Genomic DNA, 19,764 nt, shown 5'->3' on the forward strand with positions numbered 1-19,764 from the left:
GATCCGTTTTTGGAGCTGAAAATCCGTGGTTTTGTACACGCTGTTCGGCACGCGCCCTGCACGAGTCCAACACCGGTACCCACAAGCGGCGCAAGAACAGTGGCGATGCGACGGTTGCGAGGTGTGACGTGAAGCGGCCCCGCGGTGGGTGGTTGATGTTGTGGTTGGTGGTGGTAACAATGGCGGTTGGTCCAAAATAAAGATAGTAAAAGAAAACGGCTATCCTGATGAGTCGCAGCACGCATAAATGACATGTATTCCCACTAGACAACGGGTTTGGGCCTAACTACACATATACTTACCGAGATATCTCACCGAAGGGACCTGAATGGTGGTTTGCGAATTTGGTAACCACAACACTATATATATATGTATATATATATATATATATATATATATATATATATATATATATATATATATATATATATATATATATATATATATATATATATATATATATATATATATATATATATATGTATATATATATTTCTTCTTCTTCTTCTTCTTCTCCTTTCGGCTGCTCCCGTTAGGGGTCGCCACAGCGGATCATCCGATCCGCATAGTGATTTGGCACATGTTTTACGCCGGATGCCCTTCCTGACGCAACCCTGGTCGCCTCTTACGACACACAGGGATATGGTACACCTATTTAACCGGGGTATACACCGGCCCAGTACACTGGTACTCATTTCGCCGACCTCGGAAGGATGACAGGCTGAGTCAACCCCCTGGTGTATTAATTCAGTGGCCCAACGGGGCTTGAACTCAGGACCTTTTGGATCCCAAGCCGCTGCCCTAACCACTGCGCCAACACACCAACACACAACACTATATATATATATATATATATATATATATATATATATATATATATATATATATATATATATATATATATATATATATATATATATATATATATATATATATCGGGCGTATAAAAAAATAGTGTGGTAGATAAAAACATTAGAAAGGAAAAATAACTTGCACCAAAAATTTTAACATTTTCACGCTGACGCTGACACTCACGCCGGGGGTATCGCTATAGCTCTCTGTTCTTTGAACAGGCGAGCTAAAAAAAGAAGTCACAAATGGATACAGTAACTCCGCTCAGGCCTCAATTTCAGGTATGATTAAAATCCTTTAATTCATGTACTTGTTACAGAACCTGAAGTTTCCAGTCATTCCAATAGCATTTACAATGTATATCCTATCCATGTGCAGTAGATGTACAAATATGAAGAGGGAAGTTTTTTTTTTAATCAAAATAACATTTCAAATGCTTCACTCAATTATTCTCAAAAAACCGACTGTTAAACAGAACTGAAACAAGAAAAAAAAACAATCAGAGATTGCAGACCCTCGCCAGGATTTGTTTTGTGTGGTATTTATGTGCTGATGTGTTACATAATTAATGAGACATAACTAGAAGTCACTTTATAACTGCTGGCAGTGATGATCGGGTACGAAGATGTTCCGCTTTGAACCCTGACCCATGACGTTGATTATTATTATTCAATTTAATCTGGAATGGGATTAAAATATATTCAATTCAAATCAAATGGAAGACCGAATAGGTAAATAGTCCTGCATTGAAGTAATCAGAAGGAACCCCAACAAGCAAAAAGCAAAGATGAAGTCATCAGGAGGAATCTGTATAGGATTCAGCTGCTGCTCCTCTACCCTCAAACTCATCCAGGCACAGCCAAGCGAGCATTATTAAAAATAAAAAGAAGAAAAAAAAAAAAAAAGAACCCAGATCAAAAAAATTAAATAACTCTTGGCCAGACCATGTGTCTGATCAAGTTGCAATTTAAAATATATTCCCCATCACTGTTGGATCATAATTGTGAAGTTTCATGTCGATCGATGAAGCGGTTCAACAGAAATAATTTTTTTTAAAGATTTTTTGCTTAAAAAAAAAAAAATCCAACATGGTTGCCAGACCACATGACATCAATTCTTCGTGAATACCCTGGTCTCCTCAAGGCTTGGGAAACATTTGTGTGACGTTTCCCCACGATCTGTCCAGCCGTTCTGGAGAAGATTTTTTATAGGTTTTTGGGTAAATCCAATATGGCTGCCAAACCATGTGACCTACAATATTGTTACGGTTGTGGGGGTAGATGGAGGAATTTCAAAGCAAGTTAGGATTGTGTAGAGTGCCTTGGTCCATGGACGTGTAGGAGACATCTTGATGTAAATCAAGTAAGGAAACTGAGCTCAAGTGTTACTCGTCACCACATGGGGGGGGGGGGGGTGGTGCTGTGTTAATTAGATAAGGATTAAGGCCAATTTCCCCCAGTATGTAATTGCCCCCTGTGACCTTTTCAGTTTTTGCATTTACAAGCTAGCAATAAAATTACGTTTTATTACAACAACCATAACATGCAGTGGGTAAGCCCTGGTGTTGAATACCGCCTCACAAATTACCTCACATACGTTTCCTGCCCAGAGCGGCTCGGCGGCATTTTTGGGTACATCTTCCCACGCAGGATGAAACGGCTCGACCCCAAAGTTCAATAAAGACGATGTCTGGACAAAGCGAAGTTCCAGAACAAAGGGAGGATTTGCTTTTCTTTTGTTTTCCCCTTGTCTGTATTAAACTCGGTGTGTCAAAGCACCTCAACTTTAGGCTTTAATTTACCTCACGTTTTCTTATTACATTTTTAATCATTACCCTTGTAAATATTTGATCTATTTTCATTAAATCTCCTTGTTTATTTTAAGTCGCTGGTAGCTGTGTATCTGTCGTGGGCTCAAATATAAACCCCTTGCGCTGTGCTTCCGCCGTGCCACCCTTTTCTTCCTGCGTGCGCCATAATCTCAGAGGATCACGTGTTCGCCCCTCAGGAAAACTACTCGGTGATCCGGCTGAGTCGGTGTTAACCGCCCGTCCACAAAAATTGGGTCGGGGGGGGGGGATTAACTTAACTGCTACGACAATATCATATATATGAATGTTTTGTCCCTCATTGACAGTGGGCGCCTATACGTGTAAGGTTTCGCCTCGATCTATTCAGACATTTCAGAGAAGATTTTTGAAAAAAAACAAAACAAAACAATATGGCTGCCAAATGGCGTGACAGATGACAGCAATTATTTTTTTTCTGTGGACCAATTTATCCATAGATGACCCTCAAAATTTTTCATACTGATCGGATTTGGCGTTCTCCATATGCAATTATGATGTCATAACGAAGACACCATACGACGTCATGAAAAAACAACAGCACTTATTCCCCATGAGGAGTACTTGCCATGTGCCAAGTTTCAATTTTTTCCTTGGTGTGGTTTCAGATATAGAGGTCCAAAGTTTTTTCCATTTTTCCAACAAGGCTACCACACCACGTGACCTATGACATCACAATTCTAACATTCTACATGAGTAGTCACTCCTTTGGTGAAAATTGTCTCAATCTGACAAGCGGTTGTGGACAAACAGATGCAAATGCATTACCCTCTCCTCTTGTGAGGATAATTACATTTTATCAAGTGTGGACCTGCCCATTGCATTCTGGGAAGGAAGGTTTATTTCTGCTATTTCCCCAAGTGCAGGAAACAAGACGATTCAAAACTACCGCCGGAGAGAGAGAGAGCCCGTTCTCACCTTCTCCTGCAGTTCCTCTCCTTGTGCTGTGGTGCTTCTGTTTGCAGTCCGCCCAGTGTATTCCATTTGCCCCCATCGTCTGTTAATCCCATTTCCCTCCCCTCATCTGCTCTTCCAAGAGCCTCAATAACTCTACGAACCAAAACAAAACAATAAACTCCATTATTTTATAATGACAATTTGTAAAATTGTCGAGAAGCAGTTGGAAGCACATGACAGATTCTTAACCAATTGAGTCGTAGGAAAGTCCTCGATCGCACTGCACACCTCATTACACAACAATTAACACAAGATTTGCTATGCCGATAAGGCAATGATGACAAGTGAGCATCACCTCTTTCTTGGCAATTTTCAAACTCAAAAAATGAACACTTTTCAATACAGTATTGATATTTAGAATTTTGACTGATTCGCTCCAAGCACATTTCAACAACAGCTTTTGGAGATATATCTTGCACGTCGATGACCTACCTTTACATGAAAAAAAAAAATCAATAAACACTCCAATACAATCCTTCAACACAATCGGCTCTGCATCAGGGTCCAGCCAACCAACCACTGAATGATGACCTCCACGTTTTCATCGAGATCATTCAGCGTGTTACTGGGCAGCTCCTTCACAATCTCAAATCGATAAGAACTATGCGCCTCCTCAAAGATCGTTCCGAATATCTCACATTGCACATTCTCCTGCACCTTGCGTAGCTCGTAGCCTCTGCCATGCCACATGAGAAAAAAAACAAACAAAAAAAACGGTTTCATGTTGAGTCTCATGGACTTTTACAAAAACATCCTCAAGTTACCACTCGTCATGTTTTTCCATTCAACCCTTTGTAAATGACTACATGGTATGATACCATTTACAAGGTTAAAATGGTAAGCAACCTTTCCATGTCCTTAAGAGTCAGCGGTACCTGTGCTGTAAGCGATTGTACAATACAGATGTGTCTGCACGTAGCACATACACCGCCTGGAACCAGCGCTCGGGGAAGAAATCACAACCATGATAATCCACAATCACGCCACCAGCAGACATCTTTTCTTCCAACTCATCCAAAACCTACCCACACAACCAAGAGGAACAAGCATTTTTCCTGTCATATAAATCTCATCATATAACACCAACACAAACACACAGTCTCAACATCCCCTCCCCCCCACAGATACTTTTATATAATATGCTATATATAAATATGGTCTTGTCACCACCACATATTTAAGAGCAAAAAATGAAATAAGTTTTTTTTTTTTTTTAAACAAGCAAACAAAAAACAACAAACAGCATCACAATATCTTTTGACATTTTACTTTTTCTGTGGGATTGTGGTGTCATGTTGTAGCATCATAATGTGGTATTGTAATGTGGTATCATTCCAACCTTGTGTGGTTGTTTTTTTTTTGAGATTTCATCCCTCTATTTTTACTTCTTTTATTATTTTTTTTTTTAGGGGGGCGGGGGGAGGGAATATATATATATAAAAGTTTATAAAGAAAGCAAAATACACGTATACAGATCAGTGAGATAATATCCAGACATCAGTGCATATCACTCACTGAGCTGTGTATACAAAACCGGAGGGAACCTGCAGCACACATTCCCGGGGCCAAGCAGCCACCATGTTGGAACACCCTGAACTCACTAAAACGTGAGAGATACAGGCATAGCTGAGTGTGATGAGCGCTGGGTTCCATTGACATCGATTCACATTTGTTTCCACCTTTCCACTTTTGTTTGTTTTTCTTCGGAGCCTTGTAATAGTTACGAATGTGACTGACAAAACTGAGACTGATTTTAGTAAGGCAGAAGTGTCAAGTTGAGTTGCTTTCAGTGTGAGAACAATTGAATTTCAGATCCTCAATAAAATGGAATGAAAGTGTTGGGGGGGGGGGTGTTGTTTCAAGAACAATGCTCCTCACAGACAGAGCCTTGGAAGAAAACAACAAAACAGAACACATGCACACAAACACAATGGGTCGATATCACTGTGAATCACTTAACATGATAAGTTAAACAGATCAGTATAAACAAACTTAATAGGCAACTCTGATCAGGCAAATACTACAGAGTTGAAACTTCTTCTCCAAGAGCCAAACAACAAGAAAATAATAATAATAATAATAATAATAATAATAATAATAATAATAATAATAATAATAATACCATGGTTAAACATTTCAAAATGTTATTTAATATAAAATAAAGTTCCTTACTTGTGACAAGTGATGCTTTTGACAGTAAATCCAACAGTCAACAGGGGCCCCAACTTGGGACCACAAGGTCCCAAGCCAGCCACCCTAACCACGAAGCCAACACCACGCTTATCAATGTCATTAAATTGTTTTAATTATTGTTCCACTTGATTTGGATGGGGGATGGTTTATATATATATATATATATATATATATATATATATATATATATATATATATATATATATATATATATATATATATATATATATATATATATATATATATATATGTTGTTGTTCATCTTTCGGCTGCTCCCGTTAGGGGTCGCCACAGCGGATCATCCGTTATGATCCGCATACTGATTTGGCACAGGTTTTACGCCGGATGCCCTTCCTGACGCAACCCTGGTCGCCTCTTACGACACAGGGATCAGGATTGGGTTTCGCCATGATTCCGGGCTGCTCTACACCCTGCCCAGTGCAGAGCCCCCGTCCTCAAGCGATCCTCCAACCCAAGCCTCCGAGTAGCCGGATTACAGGCGCACGCCACTACGCCCGGTATATATATATATATATATATATATATATATATATATATATATATATATATATATATATATATATATATATATATATATATATATATATATATATATATATGTGTTGCTTTTGGAATAGTTTTGTCCACTGTCCAGTCCCCTGACCCCCCACACCCTCACGATCTCTCTATAATCTATATGGAGTACTACCGTACTCTGATACAACCAGTTGTGAGGTCTCTCGGAAGGGAATGACTCTTAGGGGTTAATAAATTCCTCGTATGTTAAGTTATCTCATTAAGTGTTTTAGAATAAGTATAATGCAATTGTGTGTTGCTATTATAACATGTCGACAGACTTTGTCTCCCTGCCATCATTGTTGTTGTTTCTGCCCCCACCAAACCTTTGGCTCCATTTTATGTTATTTTTTTCTTTGTTTTCTGTCCATTTTGCTATTTTAATGCTCACACCAAGCCTTGCAGCTCGAGGCAAGTGGGAAAGTAAACAGCTGCCATTTTTAACGGCACTCAAATCAACACAAGGGCGAATGGGAAAAATAAATAAAACAACCCGCGAAGCACGTGGCTTTTAGCTGTTCGTCACATGCTGAGCCGGTCGACGCTCGAATGAGTTTCACACCAGTCTGAAGGAGGACAAAGGCAGTATACTGTGAGAGACAGTTGCACTTTGTGAAGAAGAGGTGGAGTTGAGTTTTACTTCCCACTCTGTCCATGGAACTCTCGCCCTGCAAGGGGATTCACCTGTCAACCGACTGAGTAGTCAACAACTCCGTTTGTGTCTGCTTCTGCCTGTTCACGGAATGACCTTGGGTGGGAGTTGAACTGCCCGGACTCCTGCACATCTCTCTCCACCTCGTTTGCCCGACCAAATCTCTTAATCGTCTAGTAAAAAAACAAACAAAAAAAACCGACGACTCTCGAGCCTGTTGCGTGATTGATTGGGCCCGAAGATTAGCATAATTAAGGAACCCACCGATCTCTTGGTTTGTTCGAAGGCATGTATCGAAATAGAGGTTAAGGGGTGTTTACTTATTACATTTAAGGATTTATAGCTGTTTTGCTTGTGAATTCCCATTACTTTTGTTGTTACACAAATACATTTTACAAACCTGACTTGGTCTCAGGTTGGATTCTGTTTGTTTTGGCTGCTTCGTTTGGTAGTTTCGGGGGTTGCAGAAGAGTTGGAGTGTGGTGGAACCCGCATTAAATTGCGCTTATGACCAATGCTTTGCTCAGCTGAATTAAATCTGTCACGGGTGTCTATCGGAACTTCACCAGGCCAATTCCATGGTCCCACGGGTATTGTAACGTGGCAAACATGCCCAGGACCATGGTTGGCAGTTGCGGTCGTTTAGACATGACCAGCGGGACAAACCGGGCAACTTGAATGGACCCGTGACTGCAATTATACATGTACATTATTATTTATAGCTTTGGAGGAAACCTGGGAAGGGTTTGAAACAGCAAAGCGCTTACCTTGCGTCGGCCTTCTTAGGTTGCTTTATGCAGCTTCTTCGGCTGGAGGAGTGTGGGAGGTGTCAATTCGTTATATAATCTTACCAGGGTTTAGTTGATTAGGTGAGAGCCGATTGGCTATTCTCACCGCCCCCCCCCCCCCATTATGTTATCTCCATTAGATTTTAATTAGGGCGGCCGAGCATTTTAACCGCCAGTGCATGCTGCCTATTTTTGGTCAAATCTGTGTTATTACCTCCCAGTCTATCTCGGTTCGGACAATGCTAGACCAATGGAAGGAAAGGACAAACACGGACAGGTTGGAAGTCAATAAATAATTTATTAATCTCCCTCTATCGAGTGCAGCCTGTGACTGCTGGTTGCATCATTGGTTGGAACGTGGCTAAGCCGCTGATGCAGTGTCCCCCTTACCAGTACACTGGTACTCATTTTGCCGATCTCGGAAGGATGACAGGCTGAGTCAACCTCCTGGTGTATTAATTCAGCGGCCAACAGGGCTTGAACTCAGGACCCAAGGATCCCAAGCCGCCACCCTAACCACGAAGCCAACACCAGGCTTAATTTATCAATAATAAAATTAACAAATGAAAAGAACTTTTATTTTCTGAGGTAAATAAAGAATGAATTTCAAAGCAATCAAAATTAATAATTACTCAGGCAAAATCAATCAAAGAAACAGGACAGAGACAGAGAGCAGATGCTTATCAGGAGGTTGACTTACAGTGAAACACAGACAAGGGTACCCAGCAGATCATTCGGGGGGGGGTCGTCTCGCTCACCAGAGAGTAGTCGTCCGTGAAGTGAAAACGTCCTGAAATGTGTGCGTGCGTGTCACGTCAGTCGTCAGCACCCAGCCTTGCCGTACACCCTCTCGCTAACAGCCTTGAACACCAGTCGACGTCTGGGAGGGCACCGAGATCATCTGTCACAGGTTTAGACCCTGGTGCTGTGACACGGGCAGTTCCTCACACTTCATGAAACTGGTGACGTCTAGTGACCCACACGGTCTGTCGGTGACTGACCCGTGCCTCACACGTTGGTGACTGACTCGTGCTTCACTCATTGTTCACACTGCTCACACACATATGCACACCAGACGCTCACTTACTCAAGCACTGGGAAGGACGAATTGTCTCGTTGGCGCTGGTCAGACACCCACACGCGCATCACACGCTCGCTTGCTCACTTGCGGGCCTGCACACTTCCTCTCTGGCTCGCTTCAACTCTCGCTTCTCTCCTCCTTTTCCTCTCTAGCTTTCTCTCATTCTGTTCTCCCTCCTCTTACTTTTATCTCGCCCCAGAACGGACCTCCAATTCGTTTTATATCTGCGGCCATCCCTACGGGCGCAGTCCCCCCAAAGCTCACCCCGCCCCACTCGCGCACAGTTACCATGACGACCCGTGCGCTCTCAAAAAAGGACCCGTGCGCTCTCTTTCGCGCTCGTGAAAGAACGTTGCTGAGGAAAAATAAGGGAGCCCGTCAAAGCTCGCGAAAGAAATGTGTGTAAACGTGTCTGTCCTAAAGAAAAAAAAAAACTTCCCATAAGAGAGGGGATCTATTCTTTACCCTTCTCAACACATCACAATTAAAATCACATTAGACATAGGGATGGGGCTAATCTGAACATGCATTTAAGGAAATAACTGTCCGAGGACCTGGATGTGTGGATGCATTCATCAGACCGGATTCTGAAATGCAGAACAGTACCATACACGCTTCTTCATCGCCTGGGACTTGTCTGTGGGGATTCAAGATTCAGTTTCCTATCAACAGCCAAATTATACCCCAAAAGGACCACATGGTCAAATACACAATGCTGAGGCACAAAAATAAATAAATAAATAATCAGAACCTTTCATTGTTTGAAAACCGAGAAAGGGTGAAAGAGGTGCTGAGAAGAACCCAGGCAAACATAAGCATTCTTTTCCTGAAGTAAATGCTCTGCAGACGACTGTAGTCGGTCCTGTTACCAACTATAGTATACAAGAGCACAACTCTCATATACTCGAGTTTTAACTGGAGCATTTTTGCCTGGGAAATGTTCTTACCCTATCCTCATCCAAAATGTGACATTTGTGTTCATCATCGTAGCCCTCGTAGAGTTGCTCTGCAGACACAGACACAATAGATTTGCGTATTACAAAAGGGATGGCAGTAAAAGGTGCACCCCTGGTCCCACATAAAGCCTTTTAATTTAATTATTAATGAAGCTGCTAAAAATGGAAGGACTATTATTAAAGTTAAAAAAAAAATGTACCAATGGCACACTGATCTGTAAATTCAATCCATCACGAAATGTTCAATTCACCCTCACCCTAACATTCCATTCAAACTAAATGAAGGTTTGTATGAATACAGTTTCCTTCACAGACTGAGTCAGTTACGAATGTGGACGAGGCTTCCAAACTCAAACATCACAATTTGCATCCAAAGGGAAGGGCCATTGTGTAATGTGTATTTAGTCAAGTCTGTAAGTGGTTCAGTTGACGATCCGAGTTTGAGGATATGCACTGCTCGTTATCAGCCGGATTAGTTTCCACCGACTTGTACCGTTTCATTACATCATCATAATCCTCCATCTTCATATTGTCATGGGGTAAAATGGGTAAAAGTGATTTTTATGGCATCGCAAGTAAGTTTGTAAATTGCAATTTAGAGTATCCAATGAGACCACGTGACACTGCCTTCATCCTGCTGTTCCGCTATTTTGTGTGAAATGCTGGTGCGGCCGACTTGTCCTTTATTCTGCTCTCGCGATGGTGTGGAACCTTTTTGTATCATGAGAAATTTCTTATGACCCTTGCCAGAAGAGAGGGTATTGCATTGGGGGTCCACTTGTTTGTTTTTGTCTGTCTGCACATAATGTGCTAACATAGGCCACAAACACCACCTGGTGGGAGCCAGTATTACATGATACCTTTTTTTTAGTTAACCGAGTTCCTCTATAATTATTATGAAGTATTGTCAGGTCAGAGGTGCAGCAAATGCAAATGCTCTGCCAGAGGTCAAAAGACTTCCACGAACGTAAATGTTCCGCCCTCAATCAGGGCTCCACAGCTCACGTCTCCATCTTGGCCAAACGACCCTGTTGTTGTCCATTAAAGTGCCGGGTGCCACAAGTTGTCTACCTTGCCGCCCCTGGACTTTAGTTCTTACACAATACTCCTTATCCTATTCAACCTGCCTTCGGATGACAATTGCCGCTCTCTTGATGCACATATTATGTACGACTTTTTTTTCTGACAGAGCCCTAATAAAAGAGTAATTCTACTCCACTCGAGCAAATGGACAAAGCTATTCTTTCCACACTTTATCGATGGATCCCTCCTCCCCCCCCTTTTGCACATAACAGTACGTACTATTACAATGCGAGCACGTCTGCAAAAGTACATACTATTGGAATGCAAGTACATCGACAATGTACATACTATGCAAATATGTCTATGTCAGTAAAATGCGTACATCCATAAAATATACAAAATAAAACCATACTTTTTAGGGGGATTCTCAGGGTATTTTGGGTCTTTACCTTAGCCCCTTAACTGGAATGGCTTCATGCCTTATGTGGGCCGATTTCCCTTTAAAAAAATAAAATAATAAATAAATAAACCGAAACTGTGAGTTTGTCCGCTGTGTGAATATAAACCTACGTAGTCAATGAATTGTCGACATTCCAAAAAAAATACGTGTTGACCTGTGTCTGAAATCTCCGAGTGCTGGATTTTAATGCAGTAATGAGTATCGACATGTAAAGGCAGCTCTTGTCATGGCCTAGGTGTTTGATCATCGTGGCCTTGGTGTCGTGCTGTACGATCTATGTTGCCATGTTACAGATTCCTCCGTACCAACCCTCCATGCTGTTGATCTTCACGTATCTTAAGAATCGGAGTGAAACTCGGAACTTATGGAGAGTACAAACAACCTCATGTGGCAGTTCGGGGGTAAGAACGAAACATTTTTGTATTTAAAGCATTTTGGAAGAAAACGAGTTCATGCTGCAGCCACAAATCAATACAATTCTGTTGTTCGTTAATGTCATCGATTATAATTAATCGATTGATTTAATTGCTCGTTAAATTTAACACTGTTCTTTGTTAATTGTAATGTAACAGGAGTTTGTCAGAAGTCATTTCACCTGATCATCAATATTGCTGAACACTGGTACACTGCTGAACGAGAGTACGCCGCAAAACAGGTGCATTCAAGTTCATCCTGACATACCAAACGTGGCTCTGTTGTAGAAGTCGTAGAGGCACTGCCATGTTGACACCGGTCACAGACTAAAGGTAGATTTATTCTGTGCATCGGTGTTTTTAATATCGTGTGTGTAATTGACCACTTTACCACTACTCAACGTGTATGAAGCGAACAATCACACTCCGAGTTTTGGTTCTGCTGGTTGTTCTATTTGGAGCGCTGGACTCAACGTTACATGGGTCTTCATTATGCAAACTCATAAATGTTCATGCAGATAACCTTGTTTGGGGATAAATGAGATTATAAATGTAACTTGGGCACTTTTTGAGATGCACAATAATCCAAACAAACACATATGAACATGCTCACCTATATCAGCCAGATCTCCCACACACACATGTTGCAGGCCGGTCCTGGTTGCCAGTTGAACCCCCAAAGTGCTTTTTCCTACACCAGGGGTTCCTATGGGTCAAAATACACAAATTCAATCTTGGGATGAGGTTGGATAGAGAGGGCCATGGAGATGAAGATTTTATTTAATTTTATTGGGGGGGGGGAAGGGGGGAAGAATAATTAAATACAGTGTTTACTGTTGTGACATGAATAAAAGAGGTAGTACTGTAGAACCCTGACATTCACTGACCCCAAGTTTTTGTGGTTCATAAAATGTGACCCATTTGCTTTTTTTTTTCTCCATTTGCTTTTTTTTTTTCTCCATTTCAGGTCTGGTCTCCAATATCCACCACCACTTATATTCATTCAGCCTGGGAATTCTTCCACAGAAACCTACTCCATCTTATGCACAGATCATCCCACCTCTTCTTCAATTATCTTAGCCATCCTCCCACTATTGGTACTATGAATCCTGTGCTGAGGTAGTTGCTTAAAAACAACTTGCATTCTCCTTCTGGAAGGCAAATCCGACTGAAGGCAACCACAGACCTTTCCAAAAAGTCCGCAAAAAGTGTGTCTACTCTTAGGAGAGCCAGAAATCAACATCTGTCCAATTTCAAGAATGAGCTTTACAACGTGTCTCCCTTCTATAAAATCTGGTGGCCTTTGTCAAGTCTGTCTCTGGGGTATGCTCACCTTCCATCCCTTCCCACATTTCAAGTGGCATCACAGCCGACTCTGCTCGTGAGAAGACCGAATGCCTCAATTCTGTATTTGCTTCCAAATATTGTGTCCCTAACCCCTCTCACTGTACAGCCATCCATCCCAGTTGTACCTAACTGCTCCTGAATTTTGTCTTTTGCACCTGATAAGGTGGAAAAAGTTTCTGGCAACCTTCGACTGTGACTCTGGAACTGGACCAGATGGCATCAACTCATGTGCCCCAAAAACTTGCTCTGCTGCTTCTGCACTTCCTCTCTCTGCCCTTTTCACCTTGTCACTTACCATAGGTCATCTTCCATCTATGCCTGGTGTTGGCTCGATGGTTAGAGTGGCGGGCGTTGGATCCTCAGGTCCTGAGTTCAAATTCCGCTCAGATGTTGAATCGATTTGCTACTACACCATCGTCAAACTAACAAACAACTCATTTGGTGTTTCATTGATGCCTGGCATTGGCTTAATGGTGCGGGCTTTGGATCCGAGGGTCCTGAGTTCAAATTCCGCTCAGATGTTGAATTAATACCAGGTGGGGTTAACTCAGCCTGTCATCCTTCCGAGGTCGGCAAAATGAGTGCCAGCTTGCTGGTATACTGTGTCGGAGTGGCGACAAGTCCAGGATTGTGCCAAATAGCCAAGGAGACTGCTTAAGCAGCACCAACGCTCTGCACAGAGCATGGTCCTAATGTCCTCCTCCTCCTCCTCCTCTTACTCTTCCATCTGCTTGGAAATCAGCCAACATCACAGCACTACATTAAAAAAAGGTGCAAAAACAGCTCCCCTGAACTACAGACCAATCAGCTTGCTACAAATCATCAGCAAGGTCATGGAATGAATCATCGCAATTGACATAAAATCATTCATTTTCTCCAACAGCCTCATCTCAGATCAACAATTTAGATTCAGACCTGGCCACTCCACCATGGACATGCTGCTTCTACTCTCCCAACAATGGATGGAGGCCCTCAATATCAGACGTGAAATATCTCGAGCATTTGATACAGTCTGGCATCCTGCCTTGCTCTCCAAACTGTCTACCTGTGGAATCAAAGGCTAACTCCACTCTTGGATTACCGACCTCACCCCCTCTCGTAGCCAACGTGTGGCTCTCAAAGGAACCCTTTCATCTCCTCTCGCCATGTTCTCTCTTGGGCAAGCAACATTTCAAAGTTGGTCTCTGAAGCCAGACGCCGACTGGGCGTCCTCCATGTGGTGCCATTTGAAGTGAGGGAAGGGGAGCATACACCACAGATGGACGTGACAAGGCACCACCAGGTTTTAGAAGAGGGAGACAAGTTTGAAAGCTCATTCTTGAGATTGGACAGATGTTGCTTTGTGGCTCTTCTGAGTGTAGACCCACACTTGTTGCAGGCTTTGTGGAATGATCTGAAGTTGCCTTCGGTCGGATTTGCCTTCCAGGAGGAGAATGCAAGTTGTTTCAAAGCAACTGCCTCACCACAGGATTCAGTGTACCAAGAGTGGGAAGATGGGTAAGATAACTGAAGATGAGGTGGGATGAATCTGTGCAATAAGAGAGAGCAGGTTTCTGTGGAAGAATTCCCAGGCTAAATTACTATCAGTGGTGGTGGATAAATGAGACCAATCTTGAAGAGATTAATTAAAAAAATAAAAAAATAAAAAAAATATCCCTCTTTTTCGTATTCAAACCATGCCCCAACATTCACGGCATTTTCCAGGAGCGAATCCTCCGCGAATGTCGGGTTCTTACAGTATATCGTCACGTCAGACAGCCTCCATTAATGTGGGCCGTCTGCGCTGGGTTCTTTTATCCCACAAACGGCCGAAAGGTCTCTAATTACCGTGTTGAGTGTAATTAAAACGACAATTTTACCGTTCCCCAGTGTCACCCCAAATGACTCTAATTTGATGGTAACCCACACAGGAGGCAGAAGGATGGAAAGCGTTTTACCTTCATAAGGGTTTATTACCTCCGCCACCGAAGGTGAAGGAGGTTTTCACTCCCGTCTGTGTACAGGATCTCAAAAAAGTTGTGGACGGATTCGTATGAAACTTGGTAGACAGGTTGGGTGTATGGCAAAGACGAACCGATTCGATTTTGGTGAAGATCCAAATCCGGATCTGGATACGAGAATTATTTAATTTTTAAAAGTGATTCTTCACCATTGAGAGATAGGGCCAAAAAATAAGATCGTACTGTGTAGTATGATATTTCATAAATGTATTGGGCCTGATACATTCTCATGGATCAGGCATTACGTTGCGGAGGTATGCGCTCTACCGAGTGCCCTTCTAGATCATAATGAGTATGGGGAGAAAGGTGGATGGGACGAGCAAAACAGAACAAACCATGCAAGTCAGACACAAAGATGAATGTGGGGATGCGCACACTTGTACACAAGGATGAATAAAAAGCATTCCTCACCCCACTAGGCGCCACAGACCACACTTTTAGTAAACATTGGGGTAAGCAGGTGAGGACTTCCCTGATGTGACGCCGAGTGGTGTGCATGGTGATACTGCAGCTCGTTATAGATGGAATGGAGGCAAGGAATGAGACACTGTCCACATTTCCAGAGCAGTACTGCCCGTCCCGATGGCGAAAGAAATCTGGAGATGAAGGGAGTCAGCGAGACGAAGAACGAGAGAAAAAGAAAGGGATGATGTTCTTCTTTACAAGGTGTCATAGCAACTCCATTTGCCTGTGCAGACTCGACCCTTATGAATTTGCTGTATTTCTCCATTAAGCTTCTGCACAGCGGGTCTTCTGGCTTATCCTCCGTACTCTGGGACCGCCATCGCCAAGTCCCGTCATTGGCGGCACGCTGCTTGTGGGAGGTGCCATTCTCCTGGCTGGACCGCCCACAAGGCAGCCCCAATCAAATAGTCTGACCCAACCTATTCCGGGCCCTACCGCACATCTCTCTGCCATGGCTTGTGGTGTACCGGAAGAACAGATCACGATTGGTCCTTTTGAAACATGAAGCGCTTCTGTTGTGCATCGTTGCACCTGGCCCCACCCGAGAGGAAGAGGTTTTAACGCATACAATCTTATCCGGACTATACTGTCAATAAATGACATAAACTGCCTCCTCAACGTCACGTGCAAGAAGATGACTTGTTCTGACATTTTCCCTGTTTATAAGAGTCAATCTATGCTATGCGAATCACATGGACCATACATACAACACTTAACTACATTCTAACAATTAATCACCCCCCACCTCCCTTCCATGTAACAATAATTTCAACAATTTGTACTGACTCGAGCGACAGGACCGATTCCAGCCTCTCATTGCAGCAACACCATTTACACTGAAAATAAATCGGTCTGTATGAGCTGACTCATTCAGCACGACTGTGATCCCCACTTTCAGGGCAGGGGATCTTGGTTATTGGACCCTCCAAATGTTTGATATACTCGTGGGTCCATTGGTCCATTGCAACACATTTCAGAGTCTTCATGGCCTTGTAGGTACCTGGTGGATTCGATGGGGATGGCAGGGGCGGTTGAGATGGGGATGGGGATATGGATGTGGATGGGGATATGGATGTGGATGGGGATGGGGATAGAGAGTGGGAATGTGGATGGGGATAGAGAGTGGGAATGTGGATGGGGATAGAGAGTGGGGATAGAGAGTGGGGATAGAGAGTGGGGATAGAGAGTGGGGATGTGGATGGGGATAGAGAGTGGGGATGGGGATGGGGATAGAGAGTGGGAATGTGGATGGGGATAGAGAGTGGGGATGTGGATGGGGATAGAGAGTGGGGATAGAGAGTGGGGATAGAGTGGGGATAGAGAGTGGGGATAGAGAGTGGGGATAGAGAGTGGGGATAGAGAGTGGGGATGTGGATGGGGATAGAGAGTGGGGATGAGGATGGGGATAGAGAGGGGGGATGTGGATGGGGAGAGAGAGTGGGGATGTGGATGGGGATAGAGAGTGGGGATGTGGATGGGGATAGAGAGTGGGGATGTGGATGGGGATAGAGAGTGGGGATGTGGATGGGGATAGAGAGTGGGGATGTGGATGGGGATAGAGAGTGGGGATGTGGATGGGGATAGAGAGTGGGGATGTGGATGGGGATAGAGAGTGGGGATGTGGATGGATAAGTTAACCACATGGATGTGGTTAGTGGGCGGAGTTTGATGATTTCCCCTCCCCAAGCTTTTACCACACCACGCGATCGTGATGTGCTCTTTCAGAAGTATATTTTACATCATATAATCAACAGTAAACACTTTGAGTTTCACGTCTCTGCAAAAAGATCACATTTACGATGTGTCGCTGAAAGATCACATCGAAGCTAAAACCAAATTAACCAGTTTAACAATAACAGCCGCAATAATAACACATAATCCGCAGTTACAAGGATCACTTTACTGACCTGTAATCAAAATGTTTGGCAGTTTTGTCATGGCTCCGTGTAGCACGTGTCTCGCCTTCCTCTCTCTGCGGAACTCTCCACACACGGCCTTCCGTCTGAGTTCCAAAACCTCTTCAGATCCCTGATTAAAAACAGCGTCACCTGAGCGGTCTCACGCGCTCAAAACACCGTCGGGAGTGATGATCAAAAACAAATAAAAGCACAAAAAATATTAAAAAAAAAAAAAAAACACTCACTTCGCTACGTCACACTCCACACAATCCTAAACAATGACGTCATCTTTCGAAAGCAAAATGCCTGTCCGTCCAATTACAATCGTAATATTTCTATTAAAACAAACATATTTTACCACAAATAATATTTTCACAAAATTAATGCGAGAGGAAAATCCAAACATAAAATTACATGTCCTTACCAATACACCGCTTATTCAATCTATCATCAAACTATAAAATTGCATTTCCTTACCAATACACCGCTTATTCAATCTATCATCAAACTTAAGGATCTGTTAGTTCCACCAGATAAACGTAAATGTGTGAACAAAAGAGAGAAAATTGCCGTAAGGAATGAATGCGATCGAGTCTCTCAAAACACGAGATGCACTGAACGGCGTTTCCTGGTGCTTGGTTTACACTGTGTAACTGTGTACACTGACATGAGAGACTTTTTGGGGGGGGGGGGTTCATGAACATCTTTATAAACTGTTGCATTAATCCAAATAAATTACCTCAAACTCCACGGATTACGACATGACGGTTTAACGTGATGTATATAGATGTGGGTAGATCTGTGTCTCCCTGGAGACTTCGTGCAGGTCGCACAAAATCATTAAGGGCACAGAGAATCTGCAGTCTCACTCGAGTGGATCAAGTAATAAAAACATTTTAAACAAGAAAACGAGCAATCACAGATTGCAGATCCTCGCCAGGACTTGCTTTGTGCGGTATATGTGTAGTGGTGTGTTATGCAATTAATAAGAGACATAATTAGAACCGCCACTTTATATAAGCCACGCCACTCATTTTAAAACAACAACAACTGGAGGGGGAGCACTCGGGAGAGTGAAAAACCTCCGCCGCCAATACTGCTGGGTCACTCAAGTGAACCTTATATCTTATTCATGAAATATGATGTCAACAGTGCTCACAGAGTTATAGTTCTTTTCTCCAACATTTTTTTTTTTTTGGGGGGGGGGGTTGGAAATCACTTAAAACATGTAGAAATGCAAAAAAAAAAAAACTTTTTTTTTGGGGGGGGGGTTGGAAATCACTTAAAACATGTAGAAATGCAAAAAAAAAAAATTTTGGGGGGGGGGTACAAATTTTTTGGGGGGGTTTGGAAATCACTTAAAACATGTAGAAATGCAAAAAAAAAATTTCTTTTTTGGGGGGGGTACAATTTTTTGGGGGGGGTTTGGAAATCACTCAAAACATGTAGAAATGCAAAAAAAAAAAAAATTTTCTCCAAGAAATTTTTTTTGGGGGGGGGGACCAAGTCCAAAATTTAATAGCATGATCCTTGTACCATACCTCACCCCCCCCCCCACCAAGTTTCGTCGAAATCCGTCGAGTTTTTCCGTAATTCACAATCAAACAAACAAACAAACAGACTGTAATGTCGTGGTAGAGGTGCGAACAGGCAGACACGAGCCAGGGGATAGCACAACCCTGCTTTATTGCCACGAGCGAGAGTATGGGCGTCGGATGCCCGGAGCTCCGCTTTATTACGTACTCGATGCACTCGACAGGCACACGACCCACAAGACACGACTAATGACAGTACATGCTAGTGTGTACTAGGTGCGGCACACATGCCGCTTCTAACGCTACTCGTGCTGCAAGTCCCCAGTGCGCGAGTCGTGGCATATGAAGCCCCAACCACGTGACCACCACCAACCGCGACTCGGGCTACGCCCATACAGCACACAGACACACAGACAGACAGACAAACAAACAAACAAACAAACAAACAAACAAACAAACAAACAAACAGAAAAACGGTGAAAACAGTAACCTCCGTCCATCTTCGAAGATGGCGGAGGTTAAAAACAGCCGTGAAGATAAACCCACTTTAAAACAACAACAACCGGGATGGTACTTATTTTAAAACAACAACAACAACCCGGAAGGCAAACCCACTTTAAAACAACACCAACCCGGAAGGTAAACCCACTTTAAAACAACAACAGCCGGAAGGTAAACCTACTTTAAAACAACACCAACCCGGAAGGTAAACCCACTTTAAA

At 42.9% G+C, this 19,764-nt stretch overlaps 1 protein-coding gene and 1 long non-coding RNA gene across 2 annotated transcripts in view; one reads left to right on the forward strand and one right to left on the reverse strand.

Moving 5' to 3' along the window:
* The window catches only part of LOC147015086 (uncharacterized), a 54,274-nt gene extending 42,150 nt beyond the window's left edge, over positions 1-12,124 (forward strand). The window contains exons 2-3 of the long non-coding RNA XR_015050214.1: positions 11,678-11,785; positions 11,957-12,124. This is a non-coding gene — a long non-coding RNA (uncharacterized LOC147015086). The remainder of the gene's footprint in view (positions 1-11,677; positions 11,786-11,956) is intronic.
* On the reverse strand, positions 1,128-17,771 carry AK6 (adenylate kinase 6). The gene is made up of 6 exons (XM_085849492.1): positions 17,753-17,771; positions 17,517-17,637; positions 12,411-12,503; positions 9,893-9,951; positions 4,531-4,676; positions 1,128-4,331 (listed from the first exon to the last, which is right to left on the reverse strand). The coding sequence occupies exons 2-6, from the start codon at positions 17,545-17,547 to the stop codon at positions 4,133-4,135; spliced, it is 528 nt and encodes a 175-aa protein (XP_085705618.1). The 5' UTR covers positions 17,548-17,637; positions 17,753-17,771; the 3' UTR covers positions 1,128-4,132.
* Between the last annotated feature and the right edge of the window lie 1,993 nt (positions 17,772-19,764).

The sequence above is a fragment of the Eptatretus burgeri genome, chromosome 12 (assembly GCF_056783735.1).
Source record: "Eptatretus burgeri isolate ZD-2024b chromosome 12, Ebu_testis_v1, whole genome shotgun sequence".
In the NCBI taxonomy this organism is placed as follows: Eukaryota; Metazoa; Chordata; class Myxini; order Myxiniformes; family Myxinidae; genus Eptatretus; species Eptatretus burgeri.